The following is a 25,070-nucleotide window of genomic DNA, read 5'->3' on the forward strand; positions in this document are numbered from 1 at the left end:
AATTTACCTCTTGAGATACTCATTCTTTAAGGAAAGAACACTTCAACCCACTGATAGATTATATGGCTAGGAATGTATATGGGGCTAGTGCATTATGGACTCTACAGTCCCTCAGTGTGGAGCTGAGAACCTTTTGTTTAGATAAACATCCCAGCAATAATATCCATCAAACTAGCTTTTAAAACTCTTAAGATGTGTATAAGATGTATTTTAAATTTAGCCGGCATTAGTTTTATTTCCGTTTATTGCATTCCTGCTGTGGTGGCATTAAGCTAAGAACTACATATTGAAATTGGTTACATTTCTATTTGGGGCTCCAAGTCATGCTGCTTTTTTTTTTTTTTTCCAAATACTCTCAGTTCTCTTGAATCCTTGAAAAATGCATGATGAAGACTCACTTTTTTTTTCCTTTGATCCAGACATCTTGTTACATTCTCTCCATTTTAAAGAAGAGTTCTGACCAGTAATGCATGAGAAATTTGTAACATTAAATAAGCAACCCACTTACTACATAGGAAGCTGATAATGTTTTTATTTTGGTACACTTGTAGGGAAATCATGTCTTTAGAATTACATGCTGAAGATTGTGTGTATACATATACACACTCATGCATAAACACTTTTTAAAAACTGATATTAATGTATTTCAGGGGAACAAATAATGAAGCACTTTTAAATACATTTGAACATACATTTTTTAAAGCCCTCATATCCATGTTTAATACTTGCTCCCTTTGATTAAAGTAACTATTTTCCCTGCACATTGAAGTCCATCCTATAACTGCTCTGTTTGCCCTGCCCCGGGATGCCTTTTATTTCTCTCTATTCGGCTTAAAATTTTTGCCCCGTTAAAGCTGTGGTTTCTTTGGCAAGATTAGCTGTTGATACTTTGTATGCAAGAATCAACTTATTCATACTGAGCAGTACATACTCAAAAGAGGGGAAAAGTAGCAATTATTTGGGAGCTGTTTTATTAAAGCAGTTATCTGAGCCTTTAAAGAGCTACTTGTTTTTACACGGTTGGCATTATAGGAAAGTTAGAAGGATTTCTTATTCTCTCTTCTAGTGTATGTTGTCTTGAGCATCATTAGTTTTAGAGACCACTGATAGGCCTGGGACTCTACTTAGTATTTAATCACCACACTGAGCAGCTTTCCTATCCTTTTCTTTACTGTTTTCTCATTGTAATAGAGTCCCCTTCAACCATTACCCTTTATATACTGTATGTGAGATGTGTGAAGAAGGATAAGTGGGGTGAGCTACATTTCAGCTTAAAACAAGATAACATTCTTTCGAAAACTTCTAATAAAAATATCCAATATTTGAACATTAAGTGGCAGTAGGGAGTAAATGATCACTTTCAGATGTTTTCAGTGTGGAACTTGAATGTGTGTTTAATTTTTTGTGAACAGATTGATGACTCTTCTGCGTCTATTTCTCTGGCCCAGCTTACAAAGGTATATATATATTCTTGAAAATATAAATCTTTTTCTAACATCGTAATTCTTTTTAATGTGGAGCAGTTGTTTTAAGAGGGGTTGGGGGAGGAAATACTTTGCAGAAACATTTGTACATATTATTAATATCCTGTAAAGAGTAGCTGCTGTTTTGAGAAGATAGGGGGAGTATTTTGCTTCACCATAATGTTGGAGTATTCATCTTCAAGACAGAAGAAACAAATGAAGCTACACTTACTTGCTTTTTTTCCTCATACATTTTGTTTAATTATACAGTGGAAACTTAACAGATTTCTGGAGGAATTCCCTGATTTTGGCTGTAAATTACGTGGACTTTATGCAGCCAAAATAGAAGCTTTCCTTTACATGGACAATTGCGTGGTTATTTCTTGAATATTTGAATTGATCCCTTGAAAGTTAACGTTTTAAATGTGATACGGTTGTTTTTCTATGCTATAGACTTGTAGTCTGTCTGCATTAGAAAAAGTTTTAAACAACCTAATTTGTTTGAACACAGACTACATGAATTGTGTAAATGTATAAAGTTGTTTGCAGGAATATACCAATGTGTATGTTTGGCAGAGGGGCAAATTGTTACCTCCTGAAATCATTGTATATGCCATGTTTTGCGATAAGATTGCTTGCAGTTTTCTGCTCAACAGTGTGTACCTTTTGTTTGGGAAAGCACTAGTGATGGATTAATTTTTAAAACAATAGACTTAGTTTGCAAATTATGCCTTTAGGGGAAAAAAGGCAAATAATAGAGAACAGGTAGAGTTTTGAGGGCCAAGAAGGAAGTTTTCCAAAGATCCTTTTTTCCCCTGCTATCAGAAATATAAAGTTAAATTTAGCAACCAAAGTGAATGAGTAGACGAGTTTTCCATTAGTGCTGTCCCTATCTTGTCCTTGGCTTTGTTGTAGGTTTTGTCCTTATCCCCTAGAATGTATCCCCAAAATGTCCTAGTAACAAATACAGCTTTTTAAACTCCTGTTGTGGGAAAAGTATACATTAAAGTTGATAATTCTAAAACCATCCTCAACAATTTTTTAATGCAAAGTGGTTTAGCATAGAGTTAACATCTTTAGCAACGTATAGTTCACTGTTTAAAGTCTTCTGTACTGTAAGGACCATATTTGAGTTCTGGTCTACTCCTCCATTGTTTCTTTGTGGGAAGCAGTTGGGGAGTTTTGGAGCTTTGGGTGACTTTTTTTTTAAACTATTTGTAAGTTAATGTTTGGGTTCAAACAAATTAGTTGTTCAACATCTGTAATCCAGTTTTTTGTAAATGTTGCTGTTGTTCTAAGCTCTGTTAATGTTAAGCATTCTTTGTATATAAAATTACAATAAAATGTTAAAACTGGTTGCTTGTTTTGTGGATGAATGTAAAGCTAAAACCTAATGAATGGCTGATAATGAGTGCTAGATGCTGAAGATTCAAGTTTTTAGGACTCACTCCCTTAGACCCTGCTTATTATCTAGACTACCGTATGTAATACCTCAAAGATGAAGTTCATAAATCTTTGGAGAGTTGGATTTATAATTTGAATGCTCAGTGCATGTGCTTTGCACTTAATTTGAAATTTGGCACCACTACTTAGAGTCTTCTGATTTCTCATATCTGCTGCATAATATGTTCAGTGTCCTATCCCCAGCCCTACCTCTAAGTCATGTGCTTGACACTTGATGCTTAATGCTGTGACACTTGAATTATTTTACTATTTAAAAACGTCAAGTGTTTCTCTAACTTAATCTCAGTTTTTAACTTAGAAGAGTAGTATGTAAATCTTAATGTAAGGTACAAACAGGGTCTAAGGTTTGAGTGCCCCCAGAAGGACTTTCTTCAACTCCGTAGACACCCAAACATCATGTAATGACCTAAGGAACTCCCCATGCCTCTTCTAGGTTATACTTTAATAACTGTTTTTATGCAAGATTAGATATTGCTCTTTACAGGATGAGTGGTGTTGTCTTTGGCTGTGTGGTCTTAAATGTGTTTCTAATGTGTGTGTCAAATAATTACCTGTTAAACAGACTGCCAATCTGGCTGAAGCCAATGCTTCTGAAGAAGATAAAATTAAAGCAATGATGTCGCAATCTGGCCATGAATACGACCCAATCAAGTAAGTTTATAAGTACTTTATTCCAATACGTACTTTGGGGTGGCACTTAACAGCCCCCCATGTCAAAAGCTTTTTTGTTTTTTTAAGTCTTTGTGTACATGTAAATTTTTTTTCCCCCTTTCAGTTACATGAAGAAACCTCTGGGTCCACCACCTCCGTCTTATACTTGTTTCCGTTGTGGTAAACCTGGCCATTATATTAAGAATTGTCCAACAAATGGGGTAAGTTCAAGCTAAAATTTTTCCTTAGCCATATTATTTTTCTTGGTAAATACTGACTTCTGTGTTACAGTGGCAAATGAGCACAGCTTTTGGAGCCAAACTACTGGTGTCAGATCTTGACACTGCCACTGAGTGAGCAAGTTACGTGATTTCTCCAAGCCTATTGTTTCTTCTCTGTGACGTGAAGATAGTGATAGTCCTTACCTCACATGGCTGTTGTGAGATTAAATGAAATCACATATGTAAAGCTCTACAAATAATACAAGCAGATAGTAAACACTGTGTGTTAGCTAATATTAAATAATGGTAACTGCTTTTTCTCTTCCTCCTCTCTCCTTTCTCCTACCTGTAGGATAAGAACTTTGAATCTGGTCCTAGGATTAAAAAGAGCACTGGAATTCCCAGAAGTTTTATGATGGAAGTGAAAGATCCTAACATGAAAGGTGCAATGCTTACCAACACTGGAAAATATGCCATACCAACTATAGATGCGTAAGTATTCAAATTAGGTATGATCTGTGGAGATTACAGTCAGTCCAGGCGATAGTGTTTTATTTAATCTTGGGTTTGTAACTTGGCTACTTGGATTCCTCATAAACATTGTATACCAAGTCTTAGTCTGTATGTTGCATTTCTGTGTTAAGAATGAGAGGCTGCAGTCTGCTCCATTTAAAGCAAATTAAAACTGTATTTGGGGTTTTTGTTACCAGTGAGTGCCACTTTCCTTGTGGTCTTCTAATTTTTCTTTTTTCTGTCATTCCCTGCTTTCTTCCTCATTCACATACATACTCCTACATAATCTTGTATGCTGTTTGTATCTTTTAAATGAACAAGATAAGTGTCTTAGACTTTTTAAGAAACAAGAGGCTTAAGAATAAAAGTTCTGCAAGCTATCAAGGCAGATTTAAGTGTGAAGATTAAAGGAAATACTCAAGTATCTTGACTAGTTTGGGTATACTCTGTGAGTCTTAAGATTCTAAAATATGGTTTATTTAATAAACTGTTAGTTCAGATCTGTTATATAACAGTTCAGAACTGTTTATCTGTTATAAACTGTTAGTAGCTCTGTAAGCCATACCTTAATGCTTATTTTTCACATGTTTTCAGGTTTTATTTTAGGAGTCAATTTTTAATGAAATGAATTGACAGTAAACCTAGTGGCGTAGTTCAGCTAGGTAACTTCCCATTTTATCTGCTTTTTTTTTTTAATACATTTATACCTTTTGATTACCCTCAACAGTTGCAAACTCACACAATATAAAACACAATACTAAGTGTTCCTTTGGACTATGGCTCTGTGACTTTACTGTACATAAAAAGCTCTTGGAAAAGTGTGTTAAACAGTCTAGGTGCCCTGTCCCACTCCTCTCCCCCGCCCCCGAGGGGTTATGTTCTCAGTCTGCATCTTTAACAAGTCCTCCAGGAGAATACGAGGTTAGAGGATGCTCAAGGCATGCCTTGAGAAACATCAATTTAAAGAATAGATATCCATGTTCCCAGTAACAGAATGTTTATTAAGAACAGTTTTTGTCACCTTTGTGCTGTATTATCAAAATGTGATGAGCAGGTAAGGACAACAAAAATGCTATGTTTACAGAATGATGCTGAAAAAAGATTGTTTTTGAGTAGGTAAATACATTGTTTTAGTTAACAGATAAGAATTAATATTTTTCTAAAACTCCCAACCCTGCTCACTTTCTCAACTTCACTCCCATCTATTTTTTCAGTCTACCATTGTGTGTTTTTGTGATTCATTTTAGAGCAGTTTGTTGTATGCTGTTTCTAATTCAGACGTTTCATACATGCATCCAAACAGTTTTAGGTTGAAATTGATGGCTTTTTACAGACAAAGTTTAAGAGCAGACCGCTTCATCTTAATAAGATGTAAATGTAAAAGTATTTAAATAGAAATTTGTTGGAAAAATTAACATCACCTGTAAGCTCATAACTAATAATTAACTTCATTGGTATTTGAATACTGGAATACAAAAGTGCATTTGTGCCAAACACACAGCAAATACTGGGGAAAATGGGAACCCAAATATTTTAAATGAAACTTTCACCCTCTCCACTAACACCACTGATAAGCAACTCAGACTCTTCTTCTGTTTCTTTTTCTATCCTGTTCTCCTCTTTTTTTTTTTTTTTTTTTTTCTTTTCTCTCTTTTGGGCAGTGGGAGACTCCTCTTTCACAAATTGGGAACAATGGGGCATAAGCAAATTGATACTTATTTCTGGAATCGTGGTGATGTCTATGGAGCAACTGCAACACAAATAACACACCTAAGGTACCCTGCTCTGTCCAGATGAGATTCTTTCATTTTTAGCATTGGGTTGGACACACTGTTCCTGAATGAGAGAGAAAAGATTTCTCTAGGAATTCCTTTGTTTTACAAATGTGCCTGATTACAGAGAAGATGGGGATATTGGAAGAGGCGGTGATAAGTCTGAGAAGGGCTTATTTTTTTGTTTATTTTTAATATATTTAATATCCAACATTTCCACAAAATTTCTACAAAAAAAATGGACCCCCAAGTGTCTAATGAGGTGTTACTTTTAAGTTTTTTACACATTTTTCTTAATTAAGTCATTAATATTTCTTGTGTTCAGTCATGTCCAGCTCTATGCGACCCCATCGACTGTAGCCCACCAGACTCCTCTGTCCGTGGAATTTTCTAGACAGGAATGTTGGACTGGGTTGCCATTTCCTACTCTTAACTGTCTATAAATAGATTAATCTCTCATAGTATTAAGTATAAGACTACTGTTTTGAAGTCTAATTCTGTTTATTAATTATTGATGTGATTAGTGACATATTTCCTTTGAATTATCCACCTTAATTGTGTAATGTCAGTACCAATTTTAGTTTCCCGTATTGTGACATTCACACTAGTATTTTCACAGGTTTGGAGGCTGTTAGGAGGAAAAAAAAACTTTTTACAGGAAACATGGTAGGCTAGAGAACAGTGATTAGGGTGTTGTCATCACTTAAGCTCAAATCCTGTCTTTGCCATTTAAATATAACTTTGTGGTACTTGATTGTGTCACTGTGCCACTCTGACTCACAGTTCTTAGAAATACAGAATCTAAGATCCTTTTAGCCAATTTTATAGCTTTTTTTTTTTTCTGTTTGTTACACTCTCTCAGGATTTTGTTTTATATCTTTTTGTTTAGGGGAGGATGTTCATAACTGCTCCCTTATTTTGGAAAGTACTACACTTGTATAAACTAATTTGGCATCATACTAGGTTATATAAGTTCCTACTATTGTATAGTAGAATATATAAATATCTTGGAAATACTTTCCCATAACAGTGTTAAAAACACTAAGACCTTCTTTTACAGAGAAGCATATGCAATTGGGAAGAAAGAAAAACCACCTTTTTTACCAGAGGAACCATCATCATCTTCAGAAGAAGATGATCCTATCCCAGATGAGTTGTTGTGTCTCATCTGCAAAGATATTATGACTGATGCTGTTGTCATTCCCTGCTGTGGAAACAGTTACTGTGATGAATGTAAGAAATGTTGAAACTTTGAAGATATGTATTTTAGAGTGTGTGTATTTCCTTGGAAAGGCTCTTAGCAACAATATATATTTTAATAACAATATGAATTATTGATACATCAGTGAACATTTAATAACTTTTTGTTGCTTCTTTTTAAAAACAAAATCTGTCCTTTAGAATTGACCACTTTCTTTACCTTCATCAAGGTGTCTTTACTGAGGTTTTGTAAAATGTAGAATTTTTGTTTCAAATATGTTTTAAATGGTATAGAGAAATTTAAAAGTTTTGGGGGCCTTAGATATTTCCAAACTATTTTTAAAAAATAAATCCCTTTCTAGGAATGTGAAAAATAGCTTACTCTAAAGTTCCTAAGGGTGATTGAGAACTACGGTCTGTAAACATATTACCCAAACACTTTCGAGGGGGTGGCTTGTGACTTTTTTTTCCTAGTCATTTATATTAGCACTTGATTCTCTTCTGCCACTTACCTTAAGTTTTGCCCTTCTTACCCAGATGAAAATGGTGTCATCTAAAAATGTCATTGCTCAGTCCTGCTTTGGTCCTTTTCATTTCTAAAGTTTGTTTTGGGGGACTTCCTTTGTGGTCCAGTGGTTAAGACTCCATGTGTTTCCGCTAGAGCAGGGGTGTTCAGTCCCTGGCCAGGGAACTAAGATCCACTAAGATCCTGGATGCCACGTGGCGCAGCCAGAAGGAAAACAAGAAAAGAGAGCTTTGGAATACAAATCTTTGTTATGGAGCCTCTTCAGTGAAGACGAAAGTCAAGAAGAGGTTACTTAAGGCTTGTTTTCAGAGTGTGTCTTAAATTTTACAAACCACCTATATAACTGGATTTTTTTACTACACTGAAGCATAATCATTGCATCTGTAATTTGGTATTTCTTCTTACCTGCTATGCTATAGATGTTCCTGATTTCCTTGCCCAAATAATGCTTCTGCTATATATAATGCCCTTTCTTAGTGATGCCTTTTTAAATTTTGTTTGTTTATGCCACATAGCTTATAAGATCTAAACTCCCTGGCTAGGTATTTAATCCTGGCCCTTAGCAGTGCAGAGTCCTAACCACTGGACTACTGGGGTATTCCCAAGTGATTGCTTTTTTTGAAGCCCTGTATTTACAACATAATGTCTATTTCTAGGCTATATTTCTATTTTTTTCCTATAATACTCTAGATGTTAGCTAACCAAAGAGAATGGTATTTGAGAAAGAGTGTCCTTTCTCTCAATTTAAATGCTTGTTTAGCTTATATCCATTACTTCTGTGTTTAAGGTAGAGATTAGAGCAGAGGAGTGATACCAGGAGAGAAATTTTACTTTTAAATTTCTTAATCTAAGAATAAAAGTGATTAGTGTGCTTGGAAAATAGTAGTGTAACTGAACACATATAAACCATCTTCTCAATTCATTGCCAAAAACTGGGTTCCTAACTGTGCTTTTGTTAATATTTAAAATCTTATACATAGGTATAAGGACAGCGCTCTTGGAATCAGATGAACATACATGTCCAACATGTCATCAGAATGACGTCTCTCCTGATGCTTTAATTGCCAATAAGTTCTTACGACAGGTAGCTATATTTATATCCCCTTTTATGAAAAATTTTAAAAAATCTTTTAACTGTACTTGAGTAAATATTATATTCTGCATTTTTATGTTTGGTGTTTATAGGCTGTTAATAACTTCAAAAATGAAACTGGTTATACGAAAAGACTAAGAAAACAGTTACCCCCACCCCCTCCCCCAATACCACCTCCAAGACCACTCATTCAGCGGAACCTACAACCTCTGATGAGATCTCCAATATCAAGACAACAAGATCCTCTGATGATTCCAGTGACATCTTCATCAACTCACCCAGCTCCATCTATGTCTTCATTAACCTCTAATCAGTCTTCTTTGGCCCCTCCTGTCCCTGGAAATCCATCTTCTGCCTCAGCCCCCGTACCTGATATAACTGCAACAGTCTCCATATCAGTCCACTCAGAAAAATCAGATGGACCTTTTCGGTAAGTCTGTGTATCTCTCACTGTTAGGAAACAGCTGAGACCAGTGACATTTTTTTATTGTATATTGCTTGAATTGTTTTAGTGACTGGCAGTCCGTAGCATCCTACTGTACTCAGTGAGGTGGGTGACTTGTAAGAAATGACTTAGTCTTTTGAAATTCCCTGGCAGTCCTGTAATTAGGACTTGGCTCTTGCATTGCTGGAGCCAGGGTTCAATCCCTTTTGGGGATCTGAGATCCTGCAAGCCACACAGCATGGCCAAATGAAAAAAAAAGAAATGACTTCGTCTTACTGGAGGAATAGAGAAATGAAGGGAGATTCATTTGTAAATGATTAAATATCCCAAAGTTAAAAACTATACAGATTGCCAGCAGCCCTTCTTAAATGTTGAACAGTATCCCATAACAGCTTTTGCAGTTCACAGGAGGGAGAGTTCACTTACGGTCATAATGATGGTATTAAAAACCAGTAGATTTGAGTAGAACTAAGAACAGAGGAGAGGGGATGAAACACTGGTAAGAAAGATCAGAAATAATTTTTTTGGAGCGTAATTATATAGGAGAGTAGTAAAACCTCACTTAAATCCTACCGCTTCTGAAATGAAAGGGACTTATGACTATATAGTCCAGTGGCTCTATAAGTCCAAACCTTAAAAAAATGAACCAGCTTTTAAAAATTAAGATGCCAGGGGTGTGTTCCCAGAAGCAAAATTTTTAGGAGTAGGACCTTAGATCCCTGCAAACTGCTGTGTATATAGGATGAGCAACAAGGTCCTACTGTATAGCACAGGAAACTGTATTCGGTATCATGTGACAAATCATCATGAAAAAGAGTAAAATCCCACTGATCTAGTTCAAGCTTTTATTTGATTAATAGTGGGAATGGTCTACTATTCATTGACTCACCTTAGAGTACCTTTTTGATTTACTAGAGCTGGAAGTAGAATTCCAGAAAAAAATCCTTTTTTTTTCTTTTTGGTTTTGCAACTTTTTTTTTTAAGCTTGAGTAGTCTTAAAATTGCACCAATTTGTATCATTTCATAGACTGTACTTTTTAAGGAGCTTCCTTAATCATACATTTCACTTACATATGAAGAACTCTTCAAAAGTCCAATTTGGCTCATTTTCCCCAGAAGTTTTCATCATCATTGATTTAACTCATCTTAATGCAAGTGTGATGGAGAACAGTGTTAGGAACAATAGGATGTAATTTTTTTTTCTTTTAATAATTTTTATTAGTTATATGCAAAGGAAAACCTTATAATCCTATCATTACAGATAATGCATTCCTGAAGCAAAAATATTTGTGTACTGCAGACATTTTCTGCAGATCTATTATTTTTCAAACTCTGCAAGTGTTTGAGGTCTCTTAAATATGACTCAGTCTTTGTAATAATGGAATTTTTCTTCAAAAATATGGAAAATGTTCTCATTGAAGTTTAAAGCATATAGCATGCTGATTTGACTTACATATATTATGAAATAATTACTACAGTAGGATCAGCTAACACCCATCTTCTCACCTAAATACAATAAGAAGGGGAAAATAAGAGTTCTCATCTCCTTGTGATGAGAACTGTTAGGATCTAATCTCTCTTAATAGCTTTCCAGTATACCATACAGCTGTGTTACCTACAGTCATCATGTTGTACATCACATCCTGAGTACTTACTTATCTCATAACCGGAAGTTTGTACCTTTAATTCTCCATTTCTAATGATCTTTTAATGTTGTTGTAAACTATTTTATTTTCTAGGGATTCTGATAATAAAATACTGCCAGCTGCAGCACTTGCATCAGAACATTCAAAGGGAGCTTCTTCAATTGCAATTACTGCTCTTATGGAAGAGAAGGTAAGTTTCATTGGCTTTTAAATTTGGAGACCTTTTTATATTATTACAGTAGAGCTTTTTGTTTTGTTTCTTAACTGTGTTTTTTCCTAAAGGGTTACCAGGTGCCTGTACTTGGAACCCCCTCTTTGCTTGGACAGTCATTATTGCATGGACAGTTGATCCCCACAACTGGTGAGTATAAAATCATCTTGGTTTGAACTTTTTCCCTTAAAAAATAATTCTAGCTTTATTTAACATGTAATTTTATATTTAGTTGTTGTTCTTATTTTTCTGTCCAAGGTCCAGTAAGAATAAATGCTGCTCGTCCAGGTGGTGGTCGACCAGGTTGGGAACAGTAAGTATATGTTTCACATAATCGTCAGATGATTGCTTTCAAACCAGAGGATAAAAATTACAGTCTAAGTAGTATGTTGCTGAGTGTCTTTTTTTTTTTTTTCTGAGTGTCTTTTATTATAAACTCTTTTATATGCCATAGTTTACAGTTTTTATGTAAAATGTAACAAACTCAAGACTATATGAAGAACTGTTTTCTAAAAGAATGTTTTCTAAAATAAATATAAACTCATATAAATTTAAAGCCTATCAATCACAAAATTTCTCATTTTGAGTAGCTCAATTAAATTCTATTGCATATTAAAATCTATAAGGTTTGAGAGACATGCTTTGTGAACGGTTCCTGTAATAAGTCCTTCCTCCTCTCAGAAGAAAAAGCAAAAAATTCTATAGGGTATAATTTTTTATGGCATTAAAAATCAGATTTATTTTTATATATATAATATTTCTGTTTATATAGGTCATAAATTTCTATAAACTGGCTTATATTCTAAAACTTTGATCTTTTTGTTTGAAAGATAAACCAGACTCATTATAAAAAAAAGTATGTTAAGAATATATCAGTAGAAAAGGCTTCCCTGGTAGCTCAAATGGTGAAGAATCTGCCTGCAGTGTGGGAAACCCAGGTTCAATCCCTGAATTGGGACGATTCCCCTGGACAAGGGAATGACTACCCACTCCAGTATTCTTGCCAGAAGAAATTACATAGAAGATCCTGGTGGGCTACAGTCCATGAAGTCACAGGGTCAGCCATGACTAAGTGACTAACACACACACATACGAATATATCAGTAGAAAGAATACGGGATTTGAAGACAGATCTCTGTTTGAATCCCAGCTCCTCCACTTACTAGCTGTATGACAGTGGGGGTGTGATTGTACTTTTCAGCCTCCATTGCCTCATCTGTAGAATTGGAAATGTGCTACTTACCTCACATGTCAGACACCTCCACGTAGTTCCCAGCAGATAAAAGGACCTTTTCCTTTTCTGTAACAATTAAGTTCAAGGCTTCCCTGGTGGCTTCATTGGTGAAGAACCCACCTGCCAACACAGGGTTTTGATGCCTGGTCCGGGGACATCCCACATGCCTAGGACCAGCCAAGCCCATACACCCCAACTGTTGAGCCTGTGCTCTCTCGAGCCCAGGAACTGAAACTGTTGAGCCCAGGGTCTGCAACTACTGAAGCGAGGGGGCCCTAGAGTCCATGCTGTGCAACAAGAGAAGCCAGTCCAGTGAAAAGCCTGCACACCGCAGCAAAGAGTAGCCCCTGCTCACCACAAGTAGAGAAGAGCCCAAGCAGCAATCCAGCACAGCCAAGAAATAAATACATAACTTTTTTTAAGTACATGGGATCTTTAGAAAAAAACACACAGAAATTTCACAGGGTAACTTATAGAATGCTAATTAAAATATACTACATGAAGTTTATATTGAGGCTTCATTGTTTATAATATGTTAATCAGAAAAAATATTCAAGTACATGTAATGTTTGCTCATATCTGTCTATCTGGAACAAGCAAGAATCAGGGTCAGGGAGTAAGGAAAAGTTTCCAGAATAGTTAAAAAATAGGTATCTTAAAGTCTGTGCACAAAAAGATCATGTATTAATTATACTCAAGCCTATTTTATCTTTCCACACAGTTCCAACAAACTTGGATACTTGGTTTCTCCACCACAGCAAATTAGAAGAGGAGAGAGGAGTTGCTACAGGTAGGCTTGCTAAAAATCTTGAATAACAGTAATCTGATGACACAGTGAAAAATATAACAAAACTTAAAGCGTAGCAGTGGCAAGGGGAGTGAGTTCATTTGCTTTGCAGGTACCTCACTTAAATCCAGTTATGCTTGAGAGGCCTATGAAAGAATAGGTTACATTTAGTATTTTAACTGTTGGTTTTTTAAGGCTACATCTTTGCTACTCCTTCTTAAGGGTTACTTTCTCCTTGTCAGCACATAGCAGAATATTGGCTTATCTCCGTTGAGTGTAGAGGGAAGTCAGTAAAGCCTCTGCAATGTGTAAGGTGTTGGCATTGACTTAAAGTGAATGTTAACCAGTTCAACTCCTAAGTGTGAAGAATTGCACATTTTTCTCCCCTAGACTCAGTTGTCCCAGTCTTCTGCCATCTTTTCTTCCAAAAGAAGAGACAGGAGATTGTTAGGGACCCTTGCTCTGGAGATACACAAGCAGTGTCAATCTCAGAAGTAACCCGTATAAGTTTTACTCTCTAGGTCATTCTTAAGGTCATCTTCTAGTACACCAAAGAGAATTGCTAAGCTTATGAAAGATAACTGCTGTTTTGTTGCTAAATCACATATTTAATAGGATATTTACTAAATCAGACTCTCTGAAAAGAGGCTTAAAATCTAGACCCCTACTGCTGCTGTTGTATACCAGTTACTTATAATTTAAAGATTCTTTTAAAAAGCTTAACAGAAATAAGCCCACTTTCTCTTTAAGCCACTATTTCTTTGATGAGGCAGAATTTTAGACTTATTTTAACTGTGTCAGAAAAAAACAGATTTTCAGTTACTGATTACAAATGTTAAACTAATATTTGTTCTAGTTTGAAGGGTCTTTACATATTTACTCAAAAAGATTATAGGAAGTGGTTTTTCTTCATTTAAACTTGATCTTGGAAGGCATTTTGGGGAGAACCAGATCACAGAGACTTTAACCTATCAGCTCCTTTTAATGATGGATTAGGAAGTAACGAGATGGTTGTGAAGTGATAATTGGAACTTCACAAGAGAACTTTTAAATATAGTGTCTCCATATAAAGAAGGCCTTGTAAACTTACATCCTCTTAGTCCCTAACTGGCCTGAAAAGTTGTTTTTAACATATGAATGATGTTACCTTTACATACAATTTATATCAGTATCCTGATGCTTATTTAAATAGTTTTGGGGTAGAAAAGATAAGCTTACTTGTCTCAGATGCCTTAATATCTTGGAATTATTTTTCCAGAAGTATAAACCGCGGACGACATCACAGCGAAAGATCGCAGAGGACTCAAGGCCCGTCACTACCAGCAACCCCCGTTTTTGTACCTGTCCCACCCCCGCCCTTGTATCCTCCCCCCCCACACACACTTCCTCTCGCTCCAGGTGTTCCTCCTCCGCAGTTCTCTCCTCAGTTTCCTCCTGGCCAGCCACCACCTGCTGGATATAGTGTTCCCCCTCCAGGATTTCCTCCAGCTCCAGCCAATTTATCAGCACCTTGGGTGTCATCTGGAGTACAGACTGCTCATTCTAATACCATCCCAACAACACAAGCACCACCTTTGTCCAGGGAAGAATTCTATAGAGAGCAACGACGGCTAAAAGAAGAGTAAGTGTTCTAATTTGAAATTACTCTACACTTTCATTTTCTGATGTAACATTAAGCAGGTATCTTTGGAAGCATTTTCCAGTGTTTCCAGTTAGTGTAAGAAAAATCACCTAAAAATTAAACCAAGTCATACGAGAAACTTCCTCAGGGATTCCTAGTTATTTATAGTTTTAAAGTGGAAAACTAATGGCAATTTCATTCATTTCATTCATAATCTAATTACATTTGTCTTGTTAGTTTTCTTAAATGGTTTTTGTTAACTTTCACTCTTTAACTTTATTTTACTAGGGAAAAGAAAAAGTCCAAGCTAGATGAGTTTACAAATGATTTTGCTAAGGAATTGATGGAATACAAAAAGATTCAAAAGGAGCGTAGGCGCTCATTTTCCAGGTTAGTGTTTTGCAAGCCTTCACAACAGAATTGCAAATGGGACTTTGAATATCCAGGGATTAGCTATGGATATAAATAACATCACAGTTATGGAATTTTTCTGATTCGGTCTAGGTTTATAGAAATGGAAATGTAGCTTATTTCCCAGTATCTGTTTATTGAAATAGTATCTCACTGTAAACTCTATTGTGTAGAACTAGCAGTTATGGGGATTAAATTACCCTTGTCCCTTGAAGTTATTTATAGTATGAAAAAATTGGGAAATGTTTATAGAAGGAAAGATATAGGGGAATAGCCAAAGAATACATTTCTGAGGACCCTCTTACTTAAGGCTACAGCTTTCTGCTGGAACATTAACCTGTGTAATTATGAAATAACATTAGACTACCAATTGCTTTATTGATAGAAAAACTAAATTATAAAAATTCCGTAGAAGCTTGTTTAGAAGACTTCTTTTTTAAGCTTATGCTCGAAATATGGTTCCTTTTAAAGATAAGACTGTTGGCCAATAAAGGACAAAAAGAAAAAAAATCACTGCTACTTAAAATAATCAGATAGGAAGTAAAAATTTAATTGGCATTTTCTTTAGTGTTGATTAGCTCATATAATTCACGGTACATTAATGCACGTCACTCTAATTATTAAGACTTCACTTTTGTTTTGCAACAAGTGATTGCTCTGATCTTTGTGTACTTTATTCCATTTCAATAGAGGTCACTGTGCCTCTTTAATCATCTAAGATGAAACTTGATACAAAGAAATATGGAACCATGAGGAGAACATACTTGAATGCAAGCGTCTGTATTTTATTTAGCATATATTTCTCAACTATCAATTATTTTGTTTTTTGTTTTTGTTTTAGGTCCAAGTCTCCCTATAGTGGTTCATCCTATTCAAGAAGTTCGTACACTTATTCTAAATCAAGATCTGGTTCAACGCGGTCACGTTCTTATTCTCGATCATTTAGCCGCTCACATTCTCGTTCTTATTCACGATCGCCTCCATACCCCAGAAGAGGCAGAGGAAAGAGTCGAAATTACCGTTCACGGTCTAGATCACATGGGTATCATCGATCTAGGTCAAGGTCACCTCCGTATAGACGGTATCATTCACGATCAAGATCTCCTCAAGCATTTAGGGGACAGTCTCCTAATAAACGTAATGTACCTCAAGGAGAAACAGAGCGTGAATATTTTAACAGATTCAGAGAAGTTCCACCACCTTATGACATGAAAGCTTATTACGGGAGGAGTGTTGACTTTAGAGACCCATTTGAGAAAGAACGTTACCGGGAATGGGAGAGAAAATATCGAGAGTGGTATGAAAAATATTACAAAGGCTATGCCGCTGGAGCACAGCCTCGACCATCAGCAAATAGAGAGAACTTTTCTCCAGAGAGATTTTTACCGCTTAACCTTAGGAATTCTCCCTTCACAAGAGGCCGCAGAGAGGACTACTCTGGTGGACAGAGTCATAGAAGTCGAAATGTAGGTGGCAACTATCCAGAAAAGCTTTCATCAAGAGACAGTCACAATCAGAAGGATAATACAAAGTCAAAAGACAAGGAAGGTGAAAATGCTCCAGGAGATGGTAAAGGAAATAAACATAAGAAACATAGAAAAAGAAGAAAGGGGGAAGAAAGTGAAGGCTTTCTAAACCCAGAGTTACTAGACACTTCTAGGAAATCAAGAGAGCCTACAAGTGGTGAAGAAAATAAAACAGACTCATTGTTTGTTCTCCCAAGTAGAGATGATGCTACACCTGTTAGAGATGAACCAATGGATGCTGAATCTATTACTTTTAAATCAGTGTCTGAAAAAGACAAGAGAGAAAAGGATAAACCTAAAGCAAAAGGTGACAAGACCAAACGGAAAAATGATGGATCTACTGTATCCAAAAAAGAAACTGTTGCAAAACCTGCTAAAGGACCCCAAGAAAAACTAGATGGAGAGCGTGAAAAATCTCCTCGATCTGAACCTCCACTTAAAAAAGCCAAAGAGGAGACCCCGAAGACTGACAATGTGAAATCATCATCTTCCTCTCAAAAAGATGAAAAGACGGTTGGTACCCCCAGAAAAGCTCACTCAAAGTCAGTAAAGGAACACCAGGAGACAAAACCAGTCAAAGAAGAAAAAGTGAAGAAGGACTACTCCAAAGACATCAAGTCAGAGAAGATAACTAGTAAGGAAGAAAAGACCAGGAAGCCTAATGACAAAAGTAAGCCACTTGATAGCAAAGGAGAAAAAAGGAAGAGAAAAACTGAAGAAAAAAGTGTAGATAAAGATTTTGAGTCATCTTCAATGAAAGTCTCTAAATTAGAAGTGACTGAAATAGTGAAACCATCACCCAAGCGCAAAATGGAGCTTGATATTGAAAAGTTGGATAGGACACCTGAAAAAGACAAAACTTCATCATCAGCTGCTCCAGCCAAAAAAATCAAGCTTAACAGAGAAACTGGTAAAAAAATTGGAAGTACAGAAAATGTATCTAACACAAAAGAACCCTCTGAAAAATTGGAATCAACATCCAGCAAAGTGAAACAAGAAAAAATCAAAGGAAAGGTCAGGCGAAAAGTAACTGGAACGGAAGGATCCAGCTCAACACTTGTGGATTATACCAGGTATCTGATAATTGGGGGGCGGGGGTGGGGGGATTGCATTGTGGATTATACCAGGTAGCTGACAATGGCGGGGGTGAGAAAAGGAGAATATGTTCCTTAAGAATGTATTGATGTTGGGGGTTAGCTGGTTACTCTTGTCTTTGAAGATAACAATTGTTAAAAGATAACAGATGTTAAGTAGATTTTGGCAGTGAGCCACACTTATTTTTATGTAATCATACACACGTATCTTAGAGCAGAGTAAGTGGGGTTTTGAAACTTGAAAGGGCATTTATCATATTTAAGTCCTTTTATACTCATCAGTGTTTAACAGTTACGAGTTCTTCATTGAATAAAAAATATTTTAATTCTTTTTAGTACCAGTTCAACTGGAGGCAGTCCTGTGCGGAAATCTGAAGAAAAAACAGATACAAAGCGAACTGTCATTAAAACAATGGAAGAATATAATAATGATAACACAGCTCCTGCTGAAGATGTTATTATTATGATCCAGGTTCCCCAATCCAAATGGGATAAAGATGACTTTGAATCTGAAGAAGAAGATATTAAATCCACCTCACAGCCTGTATCGAGTGTGGGAAAACCTGCCAGTGTTATAAAAAATGTTAGCACTAAACCACCAAATGCAGTCAAGTATGCTGAAAAAGAAAGTGAGTCATCAGAGAAAATTCAGAAACTCACCAAGGAGGTGAGCCATGAAATTGCACAGCATGAGGTTAAAAGTTCAAAAAACTCTGCATCTAGTGAAAAAGGGAAAACCAAAGATCGAGATCACTCAGTATTGGAAAAGGAAAACCCAGAAAAGAGGAAGAACAACAGCACTCAGCCAGAGAAAGATGGTAATCTGGACCGTCTGAATGAGCAAGGAAATTTTAAAAGTCTGTCTCAGTCTTCCAAAGAGACTAGAACTTCTGGAAAAGAAGATAAACATGATTCCATTCGAGGTTCCTCAAATAAAGACTTCACTCCCAACAGAGACAAAAAAACAGATTATGACAACAGAGAGTATTCAAGTTCCAAACGTAGAGATGAAAGGAATGAATTAACAAGAAGAAAAGACTCTCCTTCTCGGAGTAAAGACTCTGCATCTGGACAAAAAGCTAAGCCAAGGGAGGAGAGAGATTTGCCTAAAAAAGGAACAGGAGAGTCCAAAAAAAGTAATTCCAGTCCCACGAGAGACAAAAAACCTCATGACCATAAAGCCACTTATGATACTAAACGCTTAAGTGAAGAGACAAAATCTGTAGATAAAAATTCTTGTAAAGATCGTGAGAAACATATGTTAGAGGCAAAGAACAATAAAGAGTCAAGTGGCAATAAATCACTTTATATACTTAACCCACCTGACCCACAGATTGAGAAAGAGCAAGTTACTGGGCAAATTGATAAGAACACCATCAAACCTAAGCCCCAGTTAAGTCACTCCTCTCGACTGTCCTCTGACTTAACTAGAGAAACTGATGAAGCTGCTTTTGAACCAGACTATAATGAAAGTGACAGTGAAAGCAATGTGTCTATAAAAGAGGAGGAAACTGCAGGAAAGGTTTCTAAGGAACTGAAAGATAAAGTAGTAGAGAAAGCAAAGGAGAGCCTGGACACGGCAGCAGTCAGCCAGGCAGGCGTCGCCAGGAGCCAGAGTCAGAGCAGCCCGAGTGTCAGTCCGAGCAGAAGTCACAGCCCTTCTGGAAGCCAAACCCGGAGCCACAGCAGCAGTGCCAGCTCTGCAGAAAGTCAGGACAGCAAGAAGAAGAAGAAAAAGAAGGAAAAGAAAAAGCACAAGAAACATAAAAAACATAAGAAGCATAAGAAGCATGCAGGCACTGAAGCAGAATTGGAAAAAAGCCAAAAACACAAACATAAGAAAAAGAAGTCAAAGAAGAGCAAAGATAAAGAAAAGGAGAAGGAGAAGGATGACCAAAAAGTGAAATCTGTCACTGTGTAGAAGGGCAGATTTTTAAAAACTGACTTAATTCCTAAGTCATCTGTATTAAATTTTGTTATAATGTAAAGAGATTCAAGCCTGTAAATAATGATACAGAAGACCCTGTGCTGCACTTAAAATATTGCTGCTTGATTATTTGATTTTTACATCAGAGCTTTATAACACGGACTTTTGTACAGAATTGTGAGTTGTGACCATGTAACATGAGAGGTTTTGCTAGGGCCTATTATTTTTAACCACCATTAATTAGTTGGGGTGGAGTTTACTGTACTGTGAAATTTTCACATTTGAATTTTTTTAATTGCCTGGCAAAAGCTGATATCAGTTCTAAAATATCAGCAGAATGATTTGCTGAACTCATTACAACCCTGTTATGTCACTTTTTGATTACAATAAAAGTTTTCAGTAAACTTTTCAAATGTTGAATGTTTACCTTATTTGAAGGAAAGTGTGTCATGACCTTTCACTTCCCCCTTCCATTTCCCTATTTAAAGTATCCTTTGAGTCTTTAGTATAAACTGAAGGGTATGTATAAATTCTGAAGTAAACATGAAAAATGTACTTCATTTGTGGGCTGATAATAGGTGGCCAGAAATAAGGAATCATGGTTAATTTGATTCCTGGTTGAATAAATCTAGAAGGGTCGTAAATAAAGTTCTCAATCACACTTACCATACGTGGCCTACCCAATCTGTGTCCAGCAACAAGCAGTAATAGGTCCAGAAGCACTAGGTAGAGACAATGGGTTTCCTTAATGGCTCTGGTTCAGGAAGCTTATTATAGGCAATAAAAAGCTATTGAAAGGATGTGGGAGCTAGCGTAAGAATGGAACTTTAGAAACAGCTGTGTAAATAGAGATTAAGAAGACAGTGGCTAAAAGGAGGTAAAGAGACTAGTTCTAGTGTGAGGTAAAGATCCTGAAATACTTTGGTCCAGGGCACCGGACTGGCGGTGAGAGAGGAACGGGGTTACATTAGCAGCAACTCGGTTCATATCCTTGATATTGTTTCAACAGTGTGCCTTGTTTACAGTCCTGTATGCCGTTGCTGGTGCTGAAGCAATGTTGTTTTAGGTGGTACACAGACATACATGAGAATGTTTTCTAATGCAACATTTAATATGTAAGGGGAAACATTAAAGGATTTAAAGAATGTAAAGGTAATAAAAATGCTGTTCACATCTGGAAAGCCATTCAGGACTGAGTTAAGTTTGGGAAATGTTGCCTTTAAATGAAACCAACTTGACTTTAAAGAGCTCTTCTTTTGCTGTTCTTAAGTCATTTTTAAGATTTCCAGACATCTCCATCACGGGGAAGTTCCACCCACTGCTAGCCTCACCCCTTTCCAATCTCACAACGTGTTCCACTTGTGCTTTCAGATATTCTAGCAAGACCACATTCAGTTCTTAATAATCTCGGCCCCACATCGAGGCTGTTACCTCCCACATTCACTGAGGATTTTGGCATCTAGAACTCACTTTTACCATACGTTTTATCATGTGAGGTTAGTTTCATTACCTGGGTGCATTGTTAAGAATTCACTTTGAGCTCAACTGGCCTTCACTTTAATTGCAGTCCACTCCTATGACAATTTACTTGAGTTAATCACCACCTGTCACCATTCCCATCTTAAAATTGCAACTTGAGTGTGTCATCTACAACCCACTTTTTCAGCTCCTTTCCCTATTGGCCTTATTTAGACCCGAGGTTTCAACTCATCCCTTAGTCACTCTTACTGTCTTCTATAGCTGCCTGTATCACATCATTTCAGCCACATGCTAACACTCCCAAAACCTGCTCACCCTTAACCATCTTGCTTATCTAAATGGCTCAGTCCCCAAAACTAGATACAGGTGCTGATAGCTGCTGCTTAACAATTAAAAGGCTTTAGAGAGAATTGAAATAACTGCCAGGCACTGTGCTAGGTGCAGTCCTTACTTGACCCTTGAGAATTCTAATGGCTCATGTTTAGTGCTTCTTTGAGCAGGAAACCACTACCTGTGAGGTTCAGCCCAACCTGGAATACTTAGCTAGTGCCTAACTAGTCCACCTAAATAACCCCTGCCATTTGGAGTTGGACATGTGAAAGCCACCTATCTTTGCTGGTTTCCAGAAAGGTCATGTTCTATCTACTCAATTGACTGCTCTGGCTGGAATTTCCTTCCTCCTACCTATCTCACAAGTTACTACCCATTGTTTGAGAGTTAGCTTGGTTGTTTTTGAGTTCTCAGGGTTGCTTGTCTACCTCAAAATAACACCCTCAGGACACAATTGCATCACTGAATATGCTATAGTATTAATAACTCTCCAAAGTGGTTACTCTGAACTGTCCGGTCTCCACTGCGTCATGGAAGCCAGCAATATGTCAGCTTTTTTAAAGACAGGAACCTAACTTTTGAGCTCCTATAGATCTGGGAGACAGTGCCCTTCCAATGTCCTTCCAGGTGTCCTTCCAAAACCTTAAGGGTCGAAAAATAACTCCTTTGCTAGTCTCAGCATGCCAAATGAAGAAAGCTAATCCCCTCCAAGACGTTTAAGGCAGGGATTCAGAGAAGGTAGGCAACTAGTTCTAATGGTTTATTCTGATTTGTGCAAGTGTCCCCATCTATGTCTTGTCCACTTTTTCCTGTCTTTAATTCTTTCAGTGAGCTCTGTTCTTACTGTACAAAACTATACAGAATAGAACCTCTGATTTGGAACTTTCATCCAAGTCCTTTTACACTACTGCCATCAATCCAGCTTCAGTGGGTTTCTTAGCAACAATGAAAACCTCACTAGCACACATACAGTGTACCCTGCTTTGTCCTTATATACCATGTGCTTAAGTCGCCCAGTCATGTCCGGCTCTGTGACCCCATGGACTGTAACCCACCAGGCTCCTCTGTCCTTGGGATTTTACAGACAAGAATACTGGAGTGGGTTGCCATTTCCTCCTCCAGGGGATCTTCCTGACCCAGGATTCAAACCTGCATCTCCTGTGTCTCCTGCATTGCAGGTGGATTCTTTACCTGCTGAGTCATCGAAGAATCACATCCTTTTGACTAGCATTTTTAATTTTTAAGAAGTGAGAATGATTTTGAAATAAGAGAACTGAATAAACCATATAAATTCTTGATACAGGATAATGTGGAGCTGCTATAAGTGAATAACAGGCATACAACGTGAAAGACATGGGGTTAACAGGAACATTTGGAGACTTCGTGTGTGGACTTCCCTAGTTGTCCAGTGGTTAAGAATCCACCTGTCAGTGCAGGGAACCTGGGTTGGATCCCTGGTCAAGGAAGATCTCACATGCTTTGGAACAGTTAAGCCCTCTGGCCACAACCATTGAGCCCACATGCTGCAACTACTGAAATCCATGCTCCACAACAAGAGAATTCCACAATGAGAAGCACAAGCCCGGCCATGAAGAGTAGCCCCTGCTTGCCACGTGCGGCAACAAAGGCCAAGTGCAACCAAAACTAATGATCTCATGTGAATTTTTTCAGTAACTTCAAGTATAAACAGTTCACCAAGACTTTCTTTGAGATTATGTCATGTTAAAAGGATTTAAAAATAGTTATTGATAATTTCATTATGCACTTGGGTGAACAGTGATTTTTTTTAAACCAACACCAACATGAATCTTTCCCACTCTGCAATGTAGCTATTTAGTAATTTGCTAGGAAGTTGGCTTGGCCAGTATGAATCGTTCTCAATTTAGTTTTTTTTCTTTTTCCATTTGTTTTTATTAGTTGGAGGCTAATTACTTTACATCATTGCAGTAGTTTTTGTCATACATTGAAATGAATTAGCCATGGATTTACATGTATTCCCCATCCCGGTCCCCCCTCCCACCTCCCTCTCATTTTTAAAGTTTCTAGTGGGACAGCAGCCAAAATGGCTATCATCAAAAAATGCACAATAAATGCTAGAGAGGGTATGGAGAGAAGGGAACCCTCCCACACTGTTGGTGGGAATGTAAATTGGTACAGCCACTATGGAGAACAGTATGGAGGTTCCTTAAAAACTAAGAATAGAGCTGCCATATGACCTTGGCAATCCTGTGCGTGTATCTGGAGAAAAACATCTGAAAGGACTCATGCACCCCCAATGTTCATTGCAGCACTGTTTACAATAGCCAGGACATGGACGCAACCTAAATGCCCATCCATAGAGGAATGGATAAAGGGGATGTGGTACACAATGGAATATTACTCAGCCATTAAAAAGAATGAAATAATGCCATCTGCAGCAACATGGATGGACCTAAAGAATATCATAGTGAATTTAAATCAGACAGAGAAAGAGAGATGTAGTACGACATCCCTTATATGTGGAATCTTAAATGATACAGATGAACTTGACAGAAACAGACTCAGAGAATGAACTTATGGTTGCCTTGGGGTGGGGGGAGGGGAAGGATGTGGGGAATGGATAGTTAGGGAGTTTGGGATGGACATGTACACACTGCTATATTTAAAATGGATAGTCAACAAGGACCTACTTACAGCACATGGAACTCTGCTCAGTATTATGTGGCAGCCTGGATGGGAGGGGAGTTTGGGGGAGAATGGATACATGTATATGTATGGATGAGTCCCTTGGCTATTCACTTGAAACTATCACAACATTGTTAATCGGCTATACTCCAATACAAAATAAAAAGTTTAGAAAACAATTGAGTTGCAAGCTAAGAGAAAAAAACTTTTAGTGGTAAAAGATACTGATGCAAGGACTTTCCTGTTGGTCCAGTGATTAGCAATCTGCCCACCAATGTGAAGACACAGGTTTGATCACTGGTCTAGGGAGATTCCACATACAGAGCAACTAAGCCTCTGAGCCACAACTACTGAACCCATACTCTAGAGCCCAGAAGCTGCAGCTAATGAAGCCCAAGCACCCTAGAGTCAGTCCTCTGCAATAAACGAAGTAGCTTCAGTGAGAAGCCCTCGCATTGCAACTAGAGGGTAGACCCCGCTCACCACAACTGGAGAAAAACCACATGCAGAAACGAAGACCCAGCACAGTCAAAATAAAAACAAATTTTAAGATATGGAAACAGTGTCAGACTTTATTTTGTGGGACTCCAAAATCACTGCAGATGGTGATTGCAGCCATGAAATTAAAAGACGCTTACTCCTTGGAAGGAAAGTTATGACCAACCTAGATAGCATGTTGAAAAGCAGAGACATTACTTTGCCAACAAAGGTCCATCTAGTCAAGGCTAGGTTTTTCCAGTGGTCGTGTATGGATGTGAGAGTTGGACTGTGAAGAAAGCTGAGCGCCAAAGA

At 37.3% G+C, this 25,070-nt stretch overlaps 1 protein-coding gene across 2 annotated transcripts in view; it reads left to right on the plus strand.

Moving 5' to 3' along the window:
* Positions 1-20,218, plus strand: part of RBBP6 (RB binding protein 6, ubiquitin ligase) — a 31,707-nt gene extending 11,489 nt beyond the window's left edge. The window contains exons 4-18 of one of the 2 annotated variants that reach the window (XM_070461045.1): positions 1,413-1,457; positions 3,490-3,578; positions 3,703-3,799; positions 4,152-4,291; positions 7,145-7,317; positions 8,791-8,894; positions 8,996-9,333; positions 11,088-11,184; positions 11,277-11,355; positions 11,464-11,518; positions 13,161-13,229; positions 14,485-14,847; positions 15,136-15,237; positions 16,100-17,857; positions 18,215-20,218. In XM_070461045.1, the coding sequence (XP_070317146.1) occupies positions 1,413-1,457; positions 3,490-3,578; positions 3,703-3,799; positions 4,152-4,291; positions 7,145-7,317; positions 8,791-8,894; positions 8,996-9,333; positions 11,088-11,184; positions 11,277-11,355; positions 11,464-11,518; positions 13,161-13,229; positions 14,485-14,847; positions 15,136-15,237; positions 16,100-17,857; positions 18,215-19,799 (5,094 nt within the window). In that variant the 3' untranslated portion in view covers positions 19,800-20,218. The remainder of the gene's footprint in view (positions 1-1,412; positions 1,458-3,489; positions 3,579-3,702; positions 3,800-4,151; positions 4,292-7,144; positions 7,318-8,790; positions 8,895-8,995; positions 9,334-11,087; positions 11,185-11,276; positions 11,356-11,463; positions 11,519-13,160; positions 13,230-14,484; positions 14,848-15,135; positions 15,238-16,099; positions 17,858-18,214) is intronic. The other variant, XM_020879270.2, reaches the window with a different exon arrangement.
* The last annotated feature ends 4,852 nt before the right edge of the window (positions 20,219-25,070 follow it).

The sequence above is a fragment of the Odocoileus virginianus genome, chromosome 33, assembly GCF_023699985.2.
Source record: "Odocoileus virginianus isolate 20LAN1187 ecotype Illinois chromosome 33, Ovbor_1.2, whole genome shotgun sequence".
Classification (NCBI taxonomy): Eukaryota; Metazoa; Chordata; class Mammalia; order Artiodactyla; family Cervidae; genus Odocoileus; species Odocoileus virginianus.